Source organism: Homalodisca vitripennis, chromosome 3 (genome assembly GCF_021130785.1).
Source record: "Homalodisca vitripennis isolate AUS2020 chromosome 3, UT_GWSS_2.1, whole genome shotgun sequence".
NCBI classification, from domain to species: domain Eukaryota; kingdom Metazoa; phylum Arthropoda; class Insecta; order Hemiptera; family Cicadellidae; genus Homalodisca; species Homalodisca vitripennis.
In genome coordinates this window covers 66467673-66491988 of record NC_060209.1, presented here as the reverse complement: position 1 = coordinate 66491988, position 24316 = coordinate 66467673, and the positions used below count along the sequence as shown (strand labels likewise).

General features: G+C 33.8%; 1 protein-coding gene across 5 annotated transcripts in view; it reads right to left on the bottom strand.

Annotated features, from left to right (window-relative positions):
• Positions 1-11664: 11664 nt before the first annotated feature.
• Positions 11665-24316, bottom strand: part of LOC124357000 — a 91015-nt gene continuing 78363 nt past the window's right edge. For 3 of the 5 annotated variants that reach the window (XM_046808363.1, XM_046808364.1, XM_046808361.1), the window contains 5 exons: positions 19741-19893; positions 17762-17945; positions 16496-16662; positions 14695-14880; positions 11665-13509 (listed from right to left, as the gene is read on the bottom strand). In XM_046808363.1, coding sequence (XP_046664319.1) covers positions 14695-14880; positions 16496-16662; positions 17762-17945; positions 19741-19893 — 690 coding nt within the window. In that variant the 3' untranslated portion in view covers positions 11665-13509. Of the gene's footprint in view, positions 13510-14694; positions 14881-16495; positions 16663-17761; positions 17946-19740; positions 19894-20092; positions 20246-24316 lie in introns of all 5 variants that reach the window. The other 2 variants (XM_046808365.1, XM_046808362.1) reach the window with 1 other exon arrangement.

Below are 24316 nucleotides of genomic sequence, written 5' to 3'. Positions count from 1 at the left end.
ATTGTTGTAATTGATATTGGCTTGTAAGAGTTTGAGTCGGATGCAGAGTTATCTTTTGGGACTGGGATTATTTTGGGGTCTTTAAGCTCAGTTGAAAAATCCCGTGAGTGAACTATTAAAAAGAGCAGTTCCAATAGGACAAAGTTCTTGGACATATTCATTAATTAAAATGGAAGATAATTAATTAAATGTAGGAGGTAATTAATTGGGATATGATTGTAAGAAAGTGAAATCGTGTTAGTGACAGTTTTTACAGAGCACAGTACATTTATAAACTTGTTACAGAACGATGCTATCTCTGATGGGCCACGAATTGTTTGGCCAGCTACTTCCAGCTCACACACTTCAGGGTCACGACGAAGGAAAATGCTAGATATACTGCTGTTGATAATATCCCATGTTGTTTTAACTGGATTTCTACAAGTCGACATAGCATCTTCAACCATTCTTGACTTTGAGTCATTCATTAGTTTCCTACGCTGTTTCTACGTAGCCCGTATTGAATCTTGAGTTCTACCGGTATGTCAATCTTCTTAAGGTATAATAAGCATCCCTTAACCTCTCTCTACTAAGAAAAATTTCTTGGGTCAACAATTTTTTGCAGTGGACTTTAAAATATAATGCAGAATTCAAAAGAGTAACAAAAACGCCTATGAAATGAGAAACATCGCATTAACTGACGTTTGCAGAAAAACATCTTCCATAATTCAGTGAGCAATACATTTTTTACTAAAAAATATGAGTTCTTTTTCAACTAAATATTGAGACAGAAATCCCGAGAAATATAGAAATTCCACAGAAATTATATCTAAAATCAATCGGTCAGAATTTTACATATACTGTATCACATTCTCTATAAATGATAAAAAAATTAATAGATGAAAATCTATCATTTCCACATTGCTTAATACGAAATTGGGTAAATTAATGAATTAACTCGGTGTTAAGCAGCGGAGAAAAATATCACAGGTGATTGCTTTTGGACATAACATCTGTATTTCGTATCCAATGCAGCATTATTGTTCTATCACAGTACGATAACATAATGATAATGAACAGTAAGACAATGAACCAAATTTACACATTGTCCTAAAATGATCTTTGCAACGCTTCTGGAGTTACAGGATAAATGGAATGGGTAAGGTTTGTGGTAGGGACCGCTTTTTGTCCTGATTTTGTGACGTTATACCTGTCATGTCACCTTGCAAGAAGGGAATACTAGCTCTGTTCCAGATCCTCCCAGTAAAAGTGAGCAGGAAAAATCGGGCAAGACAATACTCCCTCATGTTTAGGCTAAAAAAAACCTTTAACATCATGGGAGCCCCCACTCATTCTAATAGTTATTCCCCGCATAAACTAGACTTTTCGACCAAACCTTTGTACCCCAGTATCTCGATATTTGAGATGACTAATGAATAAAAAGAATTTGACTAATAAGTACACTCGTGTTATTGTGATAACCTTAGCAGACCAACAGAAGATCGTAGTTTCCAGGATGTATCAAGTAGCAAAAATGATGAAAATCAGCAATACAACAATATGCATCCTAAGAACACCTGTTATTCTACAAATTTTAGTCTACTGACAATTATTGTTTTCGTTCGTAATTGGGCTACTTTTTCTACTATATATATCCGTTGATCAATATCAACCAGTGTAACAGAGCTTAGGCACTCTAAATAAGATAGATAAATATTCTTCAATAACAATTAACACGGTTTCTAAAATTTGTCATATTTATATTTCACTAAAATAAAACACTTCGTCTCGAGAGTTGGAATCCATCCTACGTTTTAGGGGTGAAAAGACAAGATATAAGGTTAAAGAGAATGTTGAGTTTAGAGCTCCATTCTAAAGTTCGACCAGTGCCGCGGCTGAAATCTGTGGGAGACTTGACTCCTGGAATCTGATATCCACGACCGTCTGGAGGGGGAAAAGATCAGCAATGAAAACGTTGAAAAACGAAAACTTGCATAGTTTTGATATCAGAGACACCTAGCTTACAAAAGAGCACTATCTGGTTTCCCAACAGCCACCCAGTATAATCTATATGAAGAGGTGTTCTCATTATCTCATCAAATACAACTGAGTGTAATACGATGTTTTGGAGACGATCCTAAAGGAATGTGAAGCAACCGAGTCTTCTACACATAATGTAGATATGGTGGGAAGTGTTTGGTTTAAGATTAATCACGCAAAAAAAAAAAAAAAAAAAAAAAAAACTATCTAATGTGTGGCATTGAACTCGCCTGTTAAATTTAACAACATAACAATTTCTACGTAAGTACCCAAACATATGCTTTAAGCCCAGATTGGTAAGAATGATCACAAACCATGAAACTCCAAAAAATCAATTTTGCACTAAGCAACAATCCATCTTCACTGAACTTAAAAAAGTTTTATAATAGCATAGTAATAAATAAATATAGAAATCTGTGTCGATAATTGTAACAGTAGTTCAAGTAGCAAGAACATAAATAATCTGTGTATCTTATATATACTGTAATATGAGCTATTTTTTGAATAATGTATCTCGATATTCAGTGGAGGGATCTGGTTTTAAACGGTTATAAAGGATGTTTTGTGTAACGGTAGACAAGCTATATAAACGGCAACATACATGGCTAAACTCGATATTATTATACTCATAAATAGCTGAACAATTATTATTATCAATAGAATTTAAACATATTTACAGTGTAAAAATCATCATTGGTTGAGCGTTAGCGAGGCCTATAGCTTTAGGGGCTCGAAAAAATTAATTTCTATCTGTTTGCCTTCCTGTCCGCATGGTATCTTGAAAGCGAACTGAATTATAGAATTTTTAATTTAGTATAATAAAAGTCACAAGCTATGGTTACAATCTTCTGTTTTTGGTAGAAATTGGAGGAGCAATTTATAATATAATATTTATTATATATTGTAGCTTACTACTTATATAATTTGTTAAGCGTTGGTGAAGCCTGTCACTCGAAGGTCTGGAAAAACTTTATTTCTGTCTATCTGCCCGCATGATATAACAAACTAACCTATATAATTGAAATTTGGCATGACAATTCTTTTATTATACTCTTTATTGAGTTCGATCACTCACGCTTGGTACATGTCATTTCATGCGATGTAGTGTTAGTGTTAGCGAACATTTAAAAATTAATCTTCTGTGTAACTATAACGGCCAAGAGAAAATTCCAGAATAAATAAACACATGGAACATGTAGCCTAATTCAATTAGCTGTAGAGTTGAAATTTTACATTAAAAATCAGCGAAGCCTATTACGCGACACGTGAAATAGCACACTCCTATCTTCTTAATAATTAACTGAATTATAAAAACCATTTATATCAGTCTTTGCCTATTAAAACAATTAATTTACAAAGTTTCCACACAAGTTGTTTAAATAAACCAAACAGTCTAATAATTCATTACTATTTATAGTAATAGTTTAAGCATAATTGTTTAATAGGCGTTTAAATTAAAAAAACGGCTGTTTCAAAATATGAGACAGGACGTAACGAAAGTTGAAGCATAATTTTTGTATGAAGTTACTTGTGTTTCTTGCTAATCTTTGTATTTTTGACCTTTAACATAAATTTTGTATGGAGTTACTTGTGTATTTTGCTGCTCTTTGACCTTTTCACTTGAGCATATATAACTCAGTAAAATAAGGCAAAATAAGGATGCAACCTCGGAATGAAAGATAATAAGCTCAAAATTTGCATACGTCTTCATTTTTATGGTATAAAACTTACCTCAAAAGTCTCATATAATCACGTGTACGCGTCTTTAGATATTTAAGGTCAAAGTTCACGAAAATCAGTTTTTTGCAAATATCTCGTTTCCCTTACGTTAAATGACTTTGAAGGTGGTTAGAGAAATTGTAGAACGGAAAATTTTCTTCAACTTTCGTCTGAGGTAATTTTATGTACGTTCAACCCTTTTTGAGATACAGCGCAAAGAGTAGGGGACCGCTTACCTGTATATACGATAATGCGAGGTCAGCCAGTAGAATACAATAAATAAATTTATAAGTTATATTGTTAATTATTCATTTACTATTATTATTATTACTTAATACTATTATTATTGTTATTATTATTTAATATTTATTATTATTTATTATTTAATATACCGAGACGAAACCACTACAACATATATCATCAATGGTGGTTTTCTCTTGCATCGCGTTGTATGGAATAAAGATGATACTATCTCTGATATTTTGAATAGATACGTCAAATATTTACAAACACATTATGGGTCAAGTATCGTTGTTGTATTTGATGGTTACTCAGACTACACTAAGAACATTAAAGCAATGGAACAATTAAGAAGAACTGCTGGTTTTCAAAATCTTACGAACTCCGCTCTGATGAAACAATGGAGGTGCCAATCAGCCAAGAAAAATTTTTATCGAATTCATCTAATAAAAAAATATTTATAGACATGCTTATCAAAAAATTAAAAACAAAAATAAAATATCACTATAAAACAAGCCAGAGATGATGCTGATGTTCTCATTGTAGAAACAGCTATTGCAGAGTCTGAACTTAAAAAAAAAAAAACTTCTGTCATTGTAGGCGAAGATATTGATTTGCTAGTTATCTTGATAGGACGTGCTCAATCACATCAACAAGAAATTTTTTTCAAAAACATGGGTAAGGGTAATGTGGAGACGAAACTGTATTCATCGAAAAGTTTTGATAAATACCCTCATTCTAAGAAACACATATTATTTTTACACGCATTTAGTGGATGTGATACGACTTCTGCGCTTTATAAAAAGGTAAAATATCGTTTATTAAAATGTTCGAAAAACATCACGATTTAAATTAATCAACTGAACTATTTAAACAAAAAACTGCTCTGTACAAGAATTATTTGAAAATGGAGTACGTATTTTCTTAGCAACGTATAATGCTCCGAAATCAGAAGACGATATAGACTCTTTTCGATACACCCAGTTCATCAAATCAACAAGACTCAACAAACCAGTGCAGTTATCAAGTCGTCCTCCTTCAAGTACAGCAGCTCGTCAGAATATCCTTCGTGTCTATTATTAGACCCAAATTTGGTTGGGAAATGATTTAGAACCCCAGGAATTCGGCTGGGTACTGCAAAATGAACTCCTGGAACCAATAACAACATTATTACCCCCAGCACCAGAAGAACTGCTGAATACAATATTTTGCAATTGCAAGAAAGGTTGTGCTTCTAATTGCGGATGCAGGAAATCAGGATTGCGATGCACTTTAATTTGTGGGCAGTGTAATGGACAATCATGCCTCAACGCTTCATCAACTTCAGATGGTTTCATTGAAGAAAGTGAATATGCACCTGATATTCTTGAATCTTTCTCTTCTGATAATTTAGTAAACGAGAATGATGATAATGAATCCGATATTGAACAGCCAGAGGAAGAAGAAGAAGTAGAAGGAGGAGAAGGAGGAGGAGGATGAGGAGGAGGAGGAGGAGGTGGAGGAGGAGAAGACGATGAACAAGAAGAAAATTAAAACAAAAATATTAATCACTAATAATGAAAACAAATATTTTATATTTGTAATTTTTATAAATTGATTATTGGATCAGTAAATAAATATATAATAACTTCATTTGAAATATTTCTTTTAATATTGTATGTTTGGTAAAAATAAAATAAGTATTATTTAGAGAATATATAATTTATAATTAATATCTATAAATATGGTATATTAAATAATAAATAATAATAAAAATTTAATTATAATGATAATAATGTTAACAATAATAATAGTAAGTGAATAATTAACAATATAACTAATTTATTTATTGTATTCTACTGGCTGACCTCGCATTATCGTATATACAGGTAAGCGGTCCCCTACTCTTTGCGATGTATCTCAAAAAGGGTTGAACGTACATAAAATTACCCCAGACGAAAGTTGAAGAAAATTTTCCGTTCTACAATTTCTCTAACCACCTTCAAAGTCATTTAACGTAAGGGAAACGAGATATTTGCAAAAAACTGATTTTCGTGAACTTTGACCTTAAATATCTAAAGACGCGTACACGTGATTATATGAGACTTTTGAGGTAAGTTTTATACCATCAAAATAAAGACGTATGCAAATTTTGAGCTTATTATCTTTCATTCCGAGGTTGCATCCTTATTTTACCGGACTAATATTTGTGTTCGGGGTTACTTGTAAATTTTGCTGCACTTTGACATTTTGACTTGAACATATATTTGTGTTCGGGGTTACTTGCGAATTTCGCTGCTCTTTGACCTTTTGACTTGAACATAAATTGTGTTCGGGGTTACTTACGAATTTTGCTGCTCTTTGACATTTTGACTTGAACATAAAAATTGTGTTCGGGGTTACTTGCGAATTTTGCTGCTCTTTGACCTTTTAACTTGAACATAATTTTTGTACGGGATTACTTGCGAATTTTGTTGTCTTCTGACCTTTTGACCCTAAAATCAATACAGTTCTTTAACACAGAGAAACTTACAAAGTTTCTCGTCACTAGATATATTTTTTAGGGTTATCGCATATGCGGACAGATAACGATAAGATTTTAAGAACTTTATAAGATTATTGTGTATTTACACAGATAACGCGTGTCTCTTGACTGTCAGAAATTGATTTAATGTCGTTTAGCATGTTACTATATTACATTTTATTGGATTTAATCAATTCATCATACTATATAAATGAATTATTATTGTTTTTTTAATATTGTGCGTTTCTCACAAAATACCACTCTATAACAAGAAACATATTAGAAATGGTTCGATAAACATATCTATAAATCCAAAGGCAAAGAAGCAGAGCAGAATAATGTGTCTGACTATGACATAAAACGTAGTTTCCGCTTCTATAAAGAATCTCAGAATAGAATTGGAACACGGTCCCAGTTTCTTGTGCGCCATGCTATTGTAAAGGAGTATCACATGTAACGACCATCGTATCCCGCCGTTTGTTCTTTTATTACCCTAACGTTTGTTAGATTTAACAACAGCTGCTAGATTGCTACAGTTCCATAACTGCTTGCAAATAAAGTATTATTATTGATGCCAGTGGTTTAAAACCAGGTGGATGAAACATGGTAACAATCGAGGAATGATATCCTGTCTAAACAGCTGCATGTTTACATCCACAGGCCAGTGAAGACTCCGTGTGATCAGTCAGGGAAAACTGAAAATTTCACAAATTGTAACTAAAATGAACTTGAACGACAATAACAACAATAATAGTAGGTAAGGAAAATAAAGAAAAGTAACCATTCCACTTGGTGACTTTTATAGTTAATTAATTTTGGTATATTTATTATAATGTTTTAACTTTTTACATACTGGAATGTGTTGTAATACCTGGAGAAGGAAATAGATACAAGTTCTCGATACGTTAGTTTAGTTTTGTAGTGTATAACGGTGGAATATGTCCTTATACCTCTGTTTTCGTATTTTTTTCTCATTTCAGCCCTTACTTACTGATATTGCAGCTCAGCGGTTTTGAGGTGTCCATAACCATGTTTATTGATTTGTTCACCTTTTGCGTGCATTACATAGCGTTGATGGATTTGAAGCATGGAAAACATTGTAGATATCAGAGCTTAAAACATTGTGTTGAAAGTGAAAAGATTTTATAAAAGGTACGCAATCAAAAATATAGCCTATGTATTTCAAAACTCTCCACTGGAATCATTTTCTTTTTTTTGTTTTAAAGGAGAAGCCGATCTTCTCTTACAACACACAACACAATATTGACACCCACATACGTACAAGAATTACTCCGAAAAAAGGAAAAAAAGTTTTATAAATTAACTCTAACAGCGGTGAATATATTTAGCAGCAACGATAGAAAATGACCAAGGAAAATTTGAATTAAATTTAACAGATATACAAATTATGTTCCATACATAATTACAAGTATGTAAATACGACTACTGTCAGTATACCCATAGTATAAGTATTTATTTAGATATTTTTAGAAAAACCTGTTAATCTCGGCCGCCTAATATTCAATATCGATTAGTTTAAAACTAAATAAGCTTATTTAGTTTGTAAATCTATCGTTACGATTCCAGGACATTAATTGCTTGGAAAAGATATGAGCAGATGTTATAAGGACGCTTGACTTAGTTTACTGTTTCATAAATAAAACCAAATTTATTTATATCTTGTACACATAAAAAACTATATTGTTCAAACAAGAACACCCAGTATATTACAATAGAATATTATACATTCCAGAAATCTGTAAAAAATTATCGCTTTTGTTCCCTTGTTTATTGTTTATCATACAGACCTGAATTAGTCTGTAAATAGATTGTATGGATCACTTGTTTAGTTTGGAGAGGCGTCACAGTACACAACACATTCTATGTTGAGGTGCACATGGTGTTTTGAACCACCTTAAAATACTACAGCTGAGAGCATTGGCTTGTTGAGTTTGGTTTGGAAGATCACTTTCAGCAGTTAGAAGGATGTTTATAAATTATTATCAGTGAATGAGTTGTCAAAGAAATTTCATACTACAAATTATACTACATACTACTTTCGGTCTATTATTGATAAAGGTCTGATTGGGAGCGGCACAAGTGCAGTCGAGAATGTAAGAGATGCTGATGCAGCGAGCCAAGGTGTGCAGTAATTGAGTTTCCTCCCAACGAAAATCACTGATCAAGGTCTGATTGGGATCGGCACAAGTGGAGTTGAAAACGTAAGAGATGCTGATGCAGCGAGCCAAGATGTGCAGTGATTAAGATTTCTTCTAACGACCGTCACTGATAAAGGTCAGATTGGGATCGGCACAAGTGGAGTCGAGAACGTAAGAGATGCTGATGCAGCGAGCCAAGATTTGCAGTGATTGAGTTTTTTTCTAATGAATATCACTGATAAAGGTCAGATTGGGATCGGCACAAGTGGAGTCGAGAACGTAAGAGATGCTGATGCAGCGAGCCAAGATTTGCAGTGATTGAGTTTTTTTCTAATGAATATCACTGATAAAGGTCAGATTGGGATCGGCACAAGTGGAGTCGAGAATGTAAGAGGCGCTGGTGCAACGAGACAAGATGTGCAGTGATTGGATTTTCTTCCAACGACCTCATTCTGGCTGTCCTCATGGGCTACTAGCCATTTTTAATACATGTTTGTCTAACCTATCATATACACTAGTATGATAATGATAACTGATAACTAGCTAACTGTATACTTGGAAATGAATTACTCTAATTGTGTCCAGATAGCTTTAGAGATATATGTAGAAATGTATACAAAATAAGATATTAGATAGAAAACATTTCTTTCACAAATAGCTTCAATAACATTGGTGTATCCACAACGTGTAATGACCATACTGCAACAACTGTTTAACTGATTCTTAAACTTCCGCAGATTATGGCACTTTGTTAAGTACTGACTTTGACTTTTCAGAGAAAAGACCTTGCGTCAATATTGAGCTTTTGTGGCAGAATATTTGTTCGGTAAAGCTAGTTTGTTCTATAAAGCATAGGTAGCGCTAATCCACTAAATCTTTTGTTCAAAGTTTTGTTATTTACTACATTTATTTACTAAATTTTAGAAACTAAATTTAATATGTTAAATACTTTTGATTATTGCTAGAGATTTACTCAATATAACGTGTGTTTTCTTTTTAGAATCTGTCACTAAAGAAAATCCTGTAAACCGTTTTGCACTGTATAAATTAACGTGTCTTTTTATACGTAAATTTATATTTCCGCTCTGATAAGGAATCAGTTTGTTTGACGTCATTTGATAATACATCACGTAATATCAAATATTGACGTTATTAAATAGATATAACAGACTATAGAGAAAGGTTAAGATTTTAGTGTAAGCATATGAGAATTTTACAGTTACTTTCACTAGACGTTTGTATGGCTCTATTCAGTTGCGAACAACTTGAGCGAGAATATGTGATGGTCAGCTAGCAGCGATATGCCAATACCGTCTCAAATGCCATCAGACTATTTTCGTGCGGGGAATTGTATTGTTACCTATCTCATACATGTTTGGGAGCATACCCCTGATTCATAATTACTCTCAAAGTTTAAAAAATTTCTGAAGTTTTAGGTCTCCAGGGTTTGTGGACAGGATATTTACAGTGGTACAGACTTTTTAAAATGGCGATCACCGACTTTTAGACTACTTAAATGTGTAGGGATGATGAGATTCTCATAGTCAAATTTAGGTTTTTCCGGCGGCATTCCAGTTGTTGACTCAATAGGTTGGATGGAAGAGAACATAAGAATTTGTCACAAGTCTTAGGGACACCTGACCCTAAAGATGCTTGTGAACCTATCACAATATGACTTATGGTGTCTGACTACACTCCTCTCAAAGACAGTATCCAGGCCCAGTGTAGCATGAGGAGATTTTGTGAGTTGATAAGGATTTCTCCCAAAGCTGATTTTGGGATATATCAGGACATATCACAGGCGGATATTCACAACGGAAAACACAATAAGCTGGAGAGATTTAGCAGAGCTATGTTCAAAACTTTAAGTGGCTCGAAATTCATGAAATTGGTTAAAAATCGATTACAAAATATGTACTTTTGCAGACAGATAAAAAAGAGAAATAATAACAAAGTTGAAAATCAGAACATTCATTTCTACTCAATTTAGAAAAATGGACTTAAATACAATTGTCGAAAATAGAATCGTCCGTACATAAACTTCATAACTAACTTATTAGGAATCATGACTTGATCACCGCCCAAGTAAATAGTTTGGCTTTGACAATGCGATAAGAGAAGTAAAAAATGGTGTATTCCGGCCAATAGCAAGTCTGCAAATCTAAATAAATTAACGACGACAGCAAACTCGTTGTTATTGAGTCGCTGCCAGACGGGCAGGGCTGCATTGTTTGAAAATAGCTGAGGGCGTCGCGCCTCTGGTTGTCTCCTAATCAACAAAGCTCGATAGTCATAACAAAGAGAATCTTGCCTGTCACATTGAATTTGAAATATATGTATAGATTAAAACATAGACAGCCTATAAATATTTATGGATGGATATCTGAATATTATTTAATTTATTGTAGGCTGTATAACATACTGCAGATGATTTCCTGTAAGTAGGTGTTCATTTAATTTTACTTTTTTTTTTCAAAACATTCGTTTCCTATTGTTTTTAAATATCCTTATCAATGGATCTATAAAAGTTATTTATTATATGTTATTTCTGTGTAGTGTACGAACTTAATAAATTTAGTAATAATAATTATTACATGTGAAATGCTGGTATACAATTGGAAATTTCTGTTTTCAATCAATAAATAAATAAATTATCAAAGGAAAAATAAAACTAATAACTTGTAAAGTTTTATTTATACCAAAATTTTTTTAAATATTATGCAAGCAAAATCGGAATGAAAGTTTTTTTCTTCTCAAAGTGATGGCGATAAAAAATAGAACGCATTGAAATATTAGCAATTTCTACGTAATTAATTACTGAAATCATTACCTTTTTTTGATTATTCGGTAATGTAAGTTATTTTTTACATATTTTTACAACATTAACAGATTGTTGTCCATTAGTCTTTCAATAATATATGTCTACGTTATCACAATTGTGTTATGTCTCTTAGTGATGTGGTATATGTATATATTGGATGAATTAAATTCTAGGGTGAAGGAATTAGAGAGAAATTTGCTCAATTAAATAATCATGTTTTATTCTCATCAACATACATAAACATCGTTACTTAAAGACTTATAGTATTTACAAGTGTTTCCACATTGGTAAAATATATAAAGCTGTAAAATATTTTGTTGTGAAAATTGATATGAAGTTATTGTAAAGATTACCTAATTTAATAATACTGTTGATTTCGTCTTGTGAAGGAAGAAAAGTTACAAGACGAATAAGAAACAGCACTTTTATAAATAATGTGTTGTTCAGGAGATAAAATAAAGATTTTACGCTGGACTTAAAAATAAACTGGCCACTTAATTATTTATTAAAATCGTATAAAAATCCAAAATTTGGATATGGTAAATTTAATGATAATACTCGCGTCATTTAAAGTGTGATAAAATGATTATAAATAAATTATAAATATTTACATCTTTTGACTTACATACTAAATAACATTAAGTTTGTACATAAAAATTACGCTAAAGTACTTATCACATAAATGCCTATGTCTTTATGTAAATGGGGGTTTTTAAATATAAGACAGATTTTCCCAATATACAGAAATTATATTAAATTGTGAAGTGCGAACATTTTATGTGTTGTAGACTATTGCAGAAATTGTCATGCTATACAGTGGATCCAAAAATTAAGGAACGCATGAAAAATCTTGTCAAGGACAAAACATTTAGTTAAGTTTTAATATGTATCTATAAAATAAAAGCCACCTCCCATTTGGTTAGTTTTGAATTATAGTGAATTAAAAATGGATTTATAGTTTAATGTTTAAAATACAAATATAGTCAAATGTAAAAGTTAGTATACAAACAGTTTTTGTTGTTTATATCCGATGAGATGTTGGTATGAAAAATACAATTTTCAAATTTATTATTTTTACTACGCAGAGTTGTTTTTATGCAACATTGCTCATGCAACATTGACTTAATAAACATATTTTAGGCATTTACTAATTGCCATATTGTTACGATGAGTTTTGGGTTGCAGAATCGATGAACAATAATAATTCAACTCTGGGCAGCAAAACTTACAACCTGGTAATATGGAAGAAAATTACAATACATTGTCGTAATAACTCTTTAACAGATTGAAAAATTGGAAAACGATTTACATTATTATAGTCAGAATAAAACAATCTTGGAAATGTTCTATGTTATTATTTTGATTTAAAATATCTAATGTACATTCAAGAGGGCGACAAAAATTCAAAATTAGCAAACTGGAAGGCAACGTTTATTTTACATATAGTACTACTAACTGGTAATATTAAGTAATTGTTAAACTCATTCATTTAAAAAAATTCGGGACACAATGTTACTGATACAATGCGTGTCATGAAATATTGATATTAATGTTATTACAGGTATAATACAAATGGGGTTTAATGAAACAGTGAAATAAAATGTAAAACAAATCTCCTTGTGCAAAGTTTCATAACTTAATTTACCAGTCTTATAAACATTGGAAAATAGTATGTTATTATATTTTTGTCCAAGCCTTATTTTATAGTTGTGTTTGTTTTTCAGAATAAAACTGTGTGGTATTATCCACACAAGTAAATGCATTTTAACAATATAATTTGATGCAGCCTTTAAAATCAAATAATATTTTTCCAAGAGCTGTTTATTCATCGGGATTACAAAACGATTTGTGACACTTATAAATAGTTAATGTAGTTTTCCTTATTGTTGCAAAACAAATAAATAGGAAGTTACAAGCTAGATGAAGACGACAATATGCGGTGTTTGGATGCCGACTCGTCATGGAATGTTTCGTCTAGAATATAGACTACACCCTTCCTCTCCCGGGCATCTTCGGTTGGGCTCCCTTATCAGACCTCAGGTAGATGTCTGGAACAACACAACGGTTGATCAATACGTTTACATTTAAATATTCAATTGATAAAAACATTTGAGCATAAATAACTGTCCACTGGAAGGTTGTTTTGTCACTCAGAGGCGAATCATCATACATTACGGTCAAAGTGTTTGCTACAGTTGGGTACAAGTATTGCCCGCTCAAAGCAGAGTACGTATTGGCCACAGCTGGGTCATAAGTTGGTACAGGTATAGAGCTTATTGTTCAAAGATGGATACTTATCTATCTAACCATCGTCCAGGAATGGATGGGGCACTCGATACAGGCAGGGTACTTGTAATTGAACAATACATTTTTATTACCTGGAGCAAGTAGAGTCATTGTTGCCCTAGAGTAAATAATTTACCCTCTTTAAGCGGAATAATTGTAATCTAGAAGTCAATCGTTATCTTCATTTGTTAGACGACCGTTTATTTTAAAAGCGAAATATTGCTTGTTTACAGGCTAAATGACAGGGACTAAATCATTGCATATTATTCACTGATTGTTTGTTAAAAATAGGTGGATAATTAACTGGTACATGTAAAGTGCTGAGACATAGAGGTGGATCGCTACGTGGTAATGCCAAAGTTCTTGAGACATAGAAATAAATTATTACTTGATACAGTCACAGTGGATCATTCAAGACTGGATAATTACATGTACATTGCTTGAGACCCAGAGATGGATTATTGTTTCAGTTGAAGTGCTTGGAACCTAAGAGTGGAAAATTACTCGCTACAGGTAGCCTAGTAGTATATATATCACCTGCAGGTTTTGTCTCTACCGTCACTCACAAAAGAGTCAAGAGTAAGAAATATACGACCAGTTCTTGAGACTAAACCGCTGATCTGCTGTAATTCTTTTCCTAAGTCACTGAGGTGATCTGAAAACCTATAGTAAGGGACCATATGTACGAGACGAAGGAGCTGTAGATATCAGCGACCGGTTCTTGAGACTAAACCGCTGATCTGCTGTAATTCTTTTCCTAAGTCACTGAGGAGATCTGAAGACCTATAGTCAGGGACCATATGTACGAGACGAAGGAGCTGTAGATATCAGCGACCGGTTCTTGAGACTAAACCGCTGATCTGCTGTAATTCTTTTCCTAAGTCACTGAGGTGATCTGAAGACCTATAGTCAGGGACCATATGTACGAGACGCTCTAATACCCTTACCTAGACCACGTTCTGTGAGTCGGTGGGGCAGACTATGGACGCCCGTGGTTTCTGTAGGTGGTTCACCGCCCCCAAATCCAGGTCCGGCCCGCCTCCGGAACAGTTCTCTCCTTCACTCTTTCGCCTCGCCAGTGCTGCCACCTGCCTCTTCTGCAGCTGCGCCAGGAGCTTTTTCTTCCGTTTTGTCTGGAGTACGAATAGTATAATTAATAATAATCTCGCAGCTTAATATATTTTAGACAAATCTTTGGTGGTTGTGTGTTTGTTTTATTAGTAAGAAGGAATTGTTAAAATGTTTATTATCCGTATGGAAGAGATTCAAATAGTAAAAGGTGGTATAAAATATACAGTGATAGAGATATTGGACAATAACTGGTAGAATTGTTGTTTAAATTAACTAACTGATCATATCAAGTTATTTCACAGCATTAAAATTTAACAGAGTTATGTGTAAAAACATGTATGAGGGATTTGTTGCCCGACCTATATACGAATTTTATTTACTACTGTATTTTTTACCCTTGTAAATTCACTCTATGGTCGTGTACTTATTGATTTATCGACAACTATCAGTTTACAGGTTGACTGACTATGGTCCGGTAAAAAGATTTGCGTGTCTTGGCAAATCTCAGAATGACCTCTAGTCTACCTTAGAGGTTACTGATTGGGTTACTAAGCAAAATTCTTTGAATGCATTAGTTGCACGAGGGATACATCATTCCAATGAATGGGGTGTGCTGAGGTCTAGAGGATTAAATGCAAGAATAGGGTTCCAACATTTAATGTTAAAAGTTTTATTTCAAGAGCATTCAAGAGCACAATTATACCCCAAGTACACCATAGAAAATAGTAATGTTAACATTTATTTTCCAAGTTTTCAGTGGTTGATTTGCGCTTTACAACAAGCATAGGGTCACACTAGTTGCACTGTATGTATGATTTGTTACGTCACTTTACAAAGTAATAACTTCTTACATATGATATAAAACTAATTACCTTAAAAATATATTTTGTTCTTTTTTATTGTATTACTTGTGGAAGATATATTCCATAAAACGGCAGCTGTGAATGAAGGTCCACTTGAACGTAATGCAATATTTATCTTGACATCAGTATAGGTCGAGGTTTGTCCAGATTATGTATTACTGAGAATGGAGTAACTAATACTATTTTTTTCACATCAACTGAAAAAACCCTTTAGTGATCCTATACCTATCCATTTAATTGGTTTTGACAAATAATAAAGAAACTTACTACCGGTTGAAATGTTGTAGATGGAGCTTATATTGGTACTGATAACTTACTTACATTAAAACATAAAACCAATATTTAACATTTTTATGATTTTGTGAGGCCTTTCGATATCAAGGATATCTTCTTCAGATATATTCTTCAGACTTTTGTGATGTGTCTGAAGAAGATATCCTTGATATCGAAAGGCCTCACAAAATAATAAAAGTGTTAAATATTGGTTTTATGTTTTAATGTAAGTAAGTTACTACCGGTTACTTGTATCAAATCACCCTTTATAATGGTTACCAATTTATGTGCTATAATCAACTCATGAAAATAAAACAAAATTCTTTAATGCAGTGAAACTGTGCTTCAGGTAATATTAAACTTAAATTTCGTGAAACCTACTGTAATAACAGCCTTCGGCGTGACAATGATAGTTCTATTATTCAATTGAATGTCATAAGGAGATGACTCTACGTCACAAGGATTTCTTGGAAGGGCTTATCATGTCTAGTCGCTTCAACTGTTGGTATCCTCAGGCAGTCAGACAATATCAGGTATGTACCTGGAAGAAGAGACGCAGGTAGTAGCAGGGGAAGTCGACGCACTGTGCACCCTGCTCTTCCGCGTCTATGTAGACACCCCTCACCAGGATGGAGTTGGACGAGTTAATGAAGATGAGAAGGACAAAGGAGACGACATGCGACACCCAGTAGCTCCTTATCGGCGTCTCTAAACGGAATTAAACAAAGATTCATGAGCAAAATTGTTTGATCATAATCCTGAAAAAGTCAATCTGTTGGATCAGTCGAAAACCTTCTACTTTCGAAAACAAGAGAGGCCGTGGTTTGTTTAACTAGTGTAAGAAAGCCACACGAGGTGCATTAAATAGCTGAAACCTTGCGTGAAATTCAGTAATTTATCAGGGTCTATCGCAAACCATTACTAAGATAGGTGAAGAGCTAATTACATAGTGAACGTGTATGCAAAGAATGACAGCAACAAGTAATAGCAAAAATTGGCAGGACAATGCAGAGCTTTTGGTGGTTCCAATGTGTTTCCTCGTAACACAACAATATGAGATATTACCATTTTGGCGTTTAAACTAAACTATATAGAAAGGATATTCAAGTTAAACAAATAAACAATAGTTCAGGTGCGAAGAAATAATTTGCATTTTATAAAAACACAACCTGGTTATACTAGAATCGCTAGAGGGATTTATTCAAATACATAAATCTATCTTCAGGCGGACTAAATCAAAATGGGTTGTTGTCGGAATGTGTAAAAATACAAAATTAATATTTGTTCTCAGACTATATTTTTAGCTTCACACACGTAAAACTGAACGTTAGATATTTAAAAACAGGCTATGACATAAACAGACCGAAACTCACCACTAACAGCCGGTCTATGTATACTAATACGTCGCTGATTGAACACTTATTTATGTATTGATTTTTAGTAGCATATATAAAATTAAGAAAACTATGATTTGAAGAAAATGATATTGTGTCATATTTTTAATTTTTAGTCAGCAGAAATTTCTTCACAGATTTCTAGAAGAAACAGATTGTGTGCTTATACAATGCAAATGTACCCTCGGCTCCTGATCTTTACATATAATTTTAACTTTTTCGATTCTTGAAAGCTACGATTCAAATCGGATATAAAACAAAATACATATTTTAATTAGTATCAACCAAAACGAAATCAATATACAAACAACAAGAAATACATATGAACCAAATTATATGCGACGAATCATCAGAGTTCGCATGAAAGCAGTGAAATAATTTTCGAAACAGGATCAAATATACACAAAACAAACCTGGAAGGAAGTAGATGTTCAGTGTGTTCCACACACCCCTCCAGACGTTGACGGTGCCGCAGAAGGAGAAGATGAGGTAAATGTCGACGGCGAGGATTCTCCAGAATCCGTCTATCCGAGAAACCAAGGCCTTCATGAGGGGCTGCGTCGCGAACGTAGCGAACACCAGGAAATAGCCCATCGCCTGCGAGTAATAGAAGTTCATGTAATGGTAAATAAGGTTAATTGGTTTTTCGGGGTTCTTAGTTGAATACTGGCGTTTATGCTAACACACAGATTTGACAAGGAAGTATTTCCTACTAGTCCTGGATCGTAAAAGTATCAAGATTTATAGAACCTAGAAGGTGAATGAGGGTCAAAAGATTTTGAATTATCAAAACTGTTTTTCAGACTAAGGAAAGGTAGAGAATATCTATGCACGTCTAATACAGAATCATTTCTTTTAAAATGCTATCCTGAGGGCTCTAAGGTGCTATGTAGACGCACTAGTATTAAACTATATCCAGATTTAAGAATTTATCAATTGCACCAATACATTGCATTTGTATTGCAAACTAAAAAATCCATACGAACGCAGTATAGATTGAGTTGAAGAAAGCATGTTTCTACCAAAATTTAAAATAAAATATTCCATAAATGAAGAGAATGAAATTCATTAGTTAGTATTATGAAGGTGAATTATTACTTGAAGATTTAATGTCATTTCCTACGAAATATATCAAACTAACCACTAATGTAATTCAGTGGCGGTAAGAGTATAGTACTGTATTTAAAATAATCTGCTTCAGAGTTGAAATCACACAACAATTAGAAGCAGTGCCATTTATTCTTCCTTTTCCATTCTGGATAGTTCATCAAACCTTTAACTTTTTGCATCCTAGTAGACGCATTCTTAGTCTAATTGTTAAGAATGATGTATAATTTTGGGTGTAGTTTTGAATTCATGTTCAATCAAGAACATAGCTTGGAAATGTTTGGGGCGGGGGGGAATCGCGACAACTGATATTTTACCGTAGTCGACAGAGAAAAAGGCCCAATTTCGTTACTTAAAAAGTTCTTGACCCGTTTCATTGTTGAGAACGACCTTTAAGCAGTACATGAACATTAATACTGAATTATTTAAATAATAATAATCGTTTCCTAAGTATTGGAAAAAATGAAAATGGAGGGGTCCGGACCCCTTGGACCTCCTCGCTGGCTACGCCCTTGTGTTAAATCTATTTTAACCAAATTTTGTTTAGTCCAACATATTTATGTTTAGAATCCAAGATAGATTCCAATCAGACTGCCTGCCAGTTTTAGGCACTATTTTAGACAGACTGTCAGTTTTAGACAGACAGACTATTTATCTGACCTTAGACATTTGTATTCTAAGGTCGGCGAGGATTTTGTAAAACGGGACAACTAGCGCTGAGTGGGGCTTTGTTGTGGAATTGGCAACTTCCTCACCTCGAGGTCGACGCGTGCGGAGAGTTGAGAGACTGCCCACGACCACTAGGTCTTGGAGTGAGGTAGGCAGGCGGGAAGGCATCTAGCCATTATTTTTGTCATCTCTTACAACATTCGCTAACTCTCGCACTAAACGTTACGTGGCTTTGGAAAGTGCGAGATAGTCAGTAATAACACTGAGAAAATTTGTCTAACATATGATCGAGAATTAAAATCATATTAGCATCCGAATCAACAAACCATATAAATTTTGCATATTTTGGGGGAAAGTACTGCTTCCTCGTGTTGAACTTCTTGAATTAATTTGAAAAAAATTTAAAAATTATGAAAAGACCTAAAATTAACTGTACAACAATTAAAATGGCATACTAAAATTATGACTCCAACTTTTGATTGAAATCGTTGTGCTTCGAATTAAACTAAGGATTACCGATGGAATATCTTCGAATTTACATATTTGCTGGTTTTATATTATACATGCAGAACAATTTAATTACAAATAATTAATTATAATTCATTTATTATCATACCAGAGAGCCGAGGGCTGAGAGGTCGGGCCGATCGGGAAATAGGTAGTTGTCCAGCAGACACCAAAAGCCTCTCCATACAAACACCACCAGAGTGCCGATCACAAACACACTGAAGAAACAATCGAGCACGTATAGCCACGTTTCTCGTGTCCCCTGGAACATTACATGAGTATTGTCAGAGAGCCGAGGGCTGAGAGGTCGGGCCGATCGGGAAATAGGTAGTTGTCCAGCAGGCACCAAAAGCCTCTCCATACAAACACCACCAGAGTGCCGATCACAAACACACTGAAGAAACAGTCGAGCACGTACAGCCACGTTTCTCGTGTCCCCTGGAACATTACATGAGTATTGCCAGAGAGCCGAGGGCTGAGAGGTCGGGCCGATCGGGAAATAGGTAGTTGTCCAGCAGACACCAAAAGCCTCTCCATACAAACACCACCAGAGTGCCGATCACAAACACACTGAAGAAACAGTCGAGCACGTACAGCCACGTTTCTCGTGTCCCCTGGAACATTACATGAGTATTGCCAGAGAGCCGAGGGCTGAGAGGTCGGGCCGATCGGGAAATAGGTAGTTGTCCAGCAGGCACCAAAAGCCTCTCCATACAAATACCACCAGAGTGCCGATCACAAACACACTGAAGAAACAGTCGAGCACGTACAGCCACGTTTCTCGTGTCCCCTGGAACATTACATGAGTATTGCCAGAGAGCCAAAGTTAGTACATAAAATTCGAATGAATCGCTACATATAATATATTTTGGTACGGTACCAACTTAGTAAACGAAATGTAACTGCATGTCGACGAAAATGTTCTTGATCTAGTTGTATTGTATTTGATGAGTATATATTTCACTGAATTGGAAATTCGAACTCTCATTATGTGCACAACTCGTGGTCAGAATATACCTGCAATATGGTAAAGTCACAATGACACTAACCCAAATTGAAAGTCTTTTGTGTTATAATCTGTACTAACGTGTATGGGCCACTTTTTCGGTGAAGGGACTATAACTGTTATAGTCAAGTTCAAGAACACCAGTTACTGGTATTCTTGAACTTGATGCTCTGTAACTGTGGATGTTCTTCATTTCAAAGGAAGGTGGTGTGTGCTTCACTGGCTTAATAAAGTACTCCAAACAAAATTGTACCCAATCGCTGAATTGGTCGTCACGAAGCCCAGTTCACGTGTCTTTTTCCAATGGCCTCTTCTACAACTACGCGAGTTTTGCCTTTGAGAGGCTTTAAAAAAGATAATTTCATTACGTTTCTGCACTACCATCTGATCTTCTTGGCTTAGGTAAGAAGTTGAAAATTGTTAAAATTACTCTACAAACACATTTACGACGCGAAGAATTAAAATAATTTGCATATATAAATGTGTTAAATTTAAACAAAATACAATAATTCTTTAATTTCCTAATATTCAAATTGAAACACCCTGCATTGCAATATATTTCGAAGACAAGAGCCTTTTAGTATATGTTACTCTCTTGATGAATTCATAATGATATCTGAAAGTAATGTATCTGAAAGTAATTTGATTATATCTGACAGAATGTATGAAAGTCTGAATGTGTACGTCTATGCCTAGACGATAGCAAAGCTATTCAAGGCAATAACATTGTTGATGATTGCGAAAGAATGTAACGTAGTGAACATAATGCAATAAAGGGATAATTTATTATTATTATTATTACAATAAGGAACGAGATATCACACGTGTTCCAAATTTATAAGGGTGTAAAGAAATCCGCGATTTCTTACTCCAGTGGATGCTAACAAATAAATTAGACTTGAATGAAAGAATAACAGGAATGGTATGAACATTTTCATCATTAAACTGTAGCAACAGTAACTAGAACTATGTTAATTGATATGATCTAGAAACGTACTATATCTGACACATAAGACAATTTCTATGGGTAATAGAAATATAGTAATAAAATTACAAGCAAATTCAAAGCTTCTTCTTGTTGAGGCCATTCCGTCCATAAATTAAGCTAAAATTAGTATAATTAACAGTGTGCTGGGATTGGGGAAAAATAATTTCTTTTTGTCAGTCTATCCTCAAGATATCTCGAAAAGGAACTAACCTACGGATATGGTATTGTGCTTGAAGCTTTGTTTCTATATAACGAACACTCAGATCGACAATGGTGCTTGTCACTTCATGGGATTTGGCTAAGCGCTAGCCAACATTTTTACATCAGTCTGAAGGGTAACCATGATGGCGAGAAGAAAATAGCCGAATAAATAAATCTATAAAAGATTCAGTACACTGATAAGACATTTTAATACGTGACATTAATATTTGTGGCCGAATTATCCCAATACATACAACGTCATTCTATGCCAACTAGGTGTGTAGAATTTTATTATTTAACTATTTATATGAACAAAAATTTAATAAAAAATGTGAATTTATCACGTTAAAAGATATATCGAGAATATTTCATCTGTAAGACTTTAAAAGTTTGCATGGAAATTCATTTTTACATGGACAAGAATAGGTTTTATGATGGTGCATGTTCGACCATGGCGTTTGGCTAGGCGTCGTTAAAGCCTTTCGTTGAAACGCATAACTCGTTAGGCTAACAAAATTTGTTTTATTTGCTGGGAGACATAAAAATTTATTTACTGTAATTTATTTCCCTATGATGTTCAGTCCTATCTTTAAATATTAAAATGAGCTATAGATTTGAAATTTTTCCTTGGACCTTGGCATGGTGAGGGGTACTTCTACCTTGTACTAATAGACTAATAATACTTTGTTTATGTATAATAAATATGTTACAAAAATTGATATATTCCAAGCATATAATGTAATGGTTATTACATTTCAAGAATAGAATAATTGGAAATAACAAGATGTTTATAAGGAAACCCAATTATAACTTTATAACATCATAAGATTCAAGAAACGATCTGAATTATCGTTTCGTATATATGACTATTTATATGTGAAATAACAAACCACTTTGTATGGAGTTTAAAACTTGTTTTGTGTTGTGTATTAATTTGTTAATACTATTTAATATCAATATTAATATTAAAATACTATTTCATAATCAAGAAAATTAATAACTAACTTACCTCGATACGATTCAGACAATCATACTTAAAGTTTATTCTTTCCTCTTTTCCATAATCAGGTAAAAGCGACAGCTTCATCATATTTTCGAAGAGAGTAACCTATGTCACACACATAGGTTAGTTTACTCCAAAATACTCAGGAGTATGTTATGCGTTATCTGTTCATGTTAGTATAAATCCATGATAAGAATTCCATGTTTTATCGTATTAGATAATGGTAAGTTACACGTTATCAACGGACAATAACGCACTAATTGACAGTGTATAAGTAATAAAACTGGCTTTTGTTAATCAACGTATGATTGTAGAAGGAAAATCAATAAGCGGATAAAGCAAGTATGGAACGTTGTCGGAATACCCGGTAGTATAACATACAAATGTGCTCAGGCCTAATGGTGGTGGTGGAAGAGCGGGGAAGGGTGTTATTTCTTGAGGTTTCCATTTTATTCTCTCCTCTCCGCAAATCCAAATCGACCCCACCCACGCCTGATTATACCAGGATTACATGTACTAAGTACTAATGTGTACAAGGAGTACATGAAATATTTTTACTAAGTGCTGGTTCCTATCAAAATCGCTGATTTCAGTACAAATCTTTAAAACTCCCTAACGTTCGATTACATTCATATAAAATGATAAAATAAAACATATGTTGAAATAAATTTAATTATTTCCAATAACTCCCCACACGTAGGGTTGAATTATGCTATACAATAATATATATTTAATATGCTATACAAGGCATCAGATATACCGATAAACGTTCCATAGTTGGTTTTCCGCTTATTGACTTTCCTGCAAGATACCTTACTTAGTCATTCGTTGTTTGGACTACTTAGTCATTCGTTGTTTGGACTATTATAATTGTTCAATCCTACTAGACATGACTTGGTTGAGTTGTTAAGTTTTCAAAACCGCTTTTATTGTGAAACGAACATGTCCTCAAAGTTCCATGTAAATCTTTTCGGCAATTCCGAAGTGCAATATTTTGCTGTACAACGTTTCAGTACGCTTAGGTTCTAAAATGTTAGAGTACACAAAATTTTGTAATTTTTATACCAGTGGTCAGTTTTAGTGTACAAAATGTGTGCATTTGTACTAGGTCGCCTTTTAATTTCGACGCGTACAGTAAGCCGGTAAATACGGCTAGAGTCATCAGATATAAAATCAGTGACATAAAGTATATAAGTGTAAACTTTGAACTGAATATTTAAATTGTCATTCAGCAAGAACACTTACTTTCGTTCAACTGTTGTTGCTAATATAATAGTATTGAAACTCGAGCAAGATTATACCAAGTGTGATCGAGAAAGGTAAAACACAGATTGTAGTTGCTGTTATTGAAAACTATGTTGATCTCGTCGTACGTTATATGGAATTTACACATTAAAAGAATAATACGAAGAGAGTTGAAACAAAAAGTTTGCTTCCCAGCTTTTTCATCAATGTCAATTTTCTTGTTCCATCTTGTTTTTACAGAG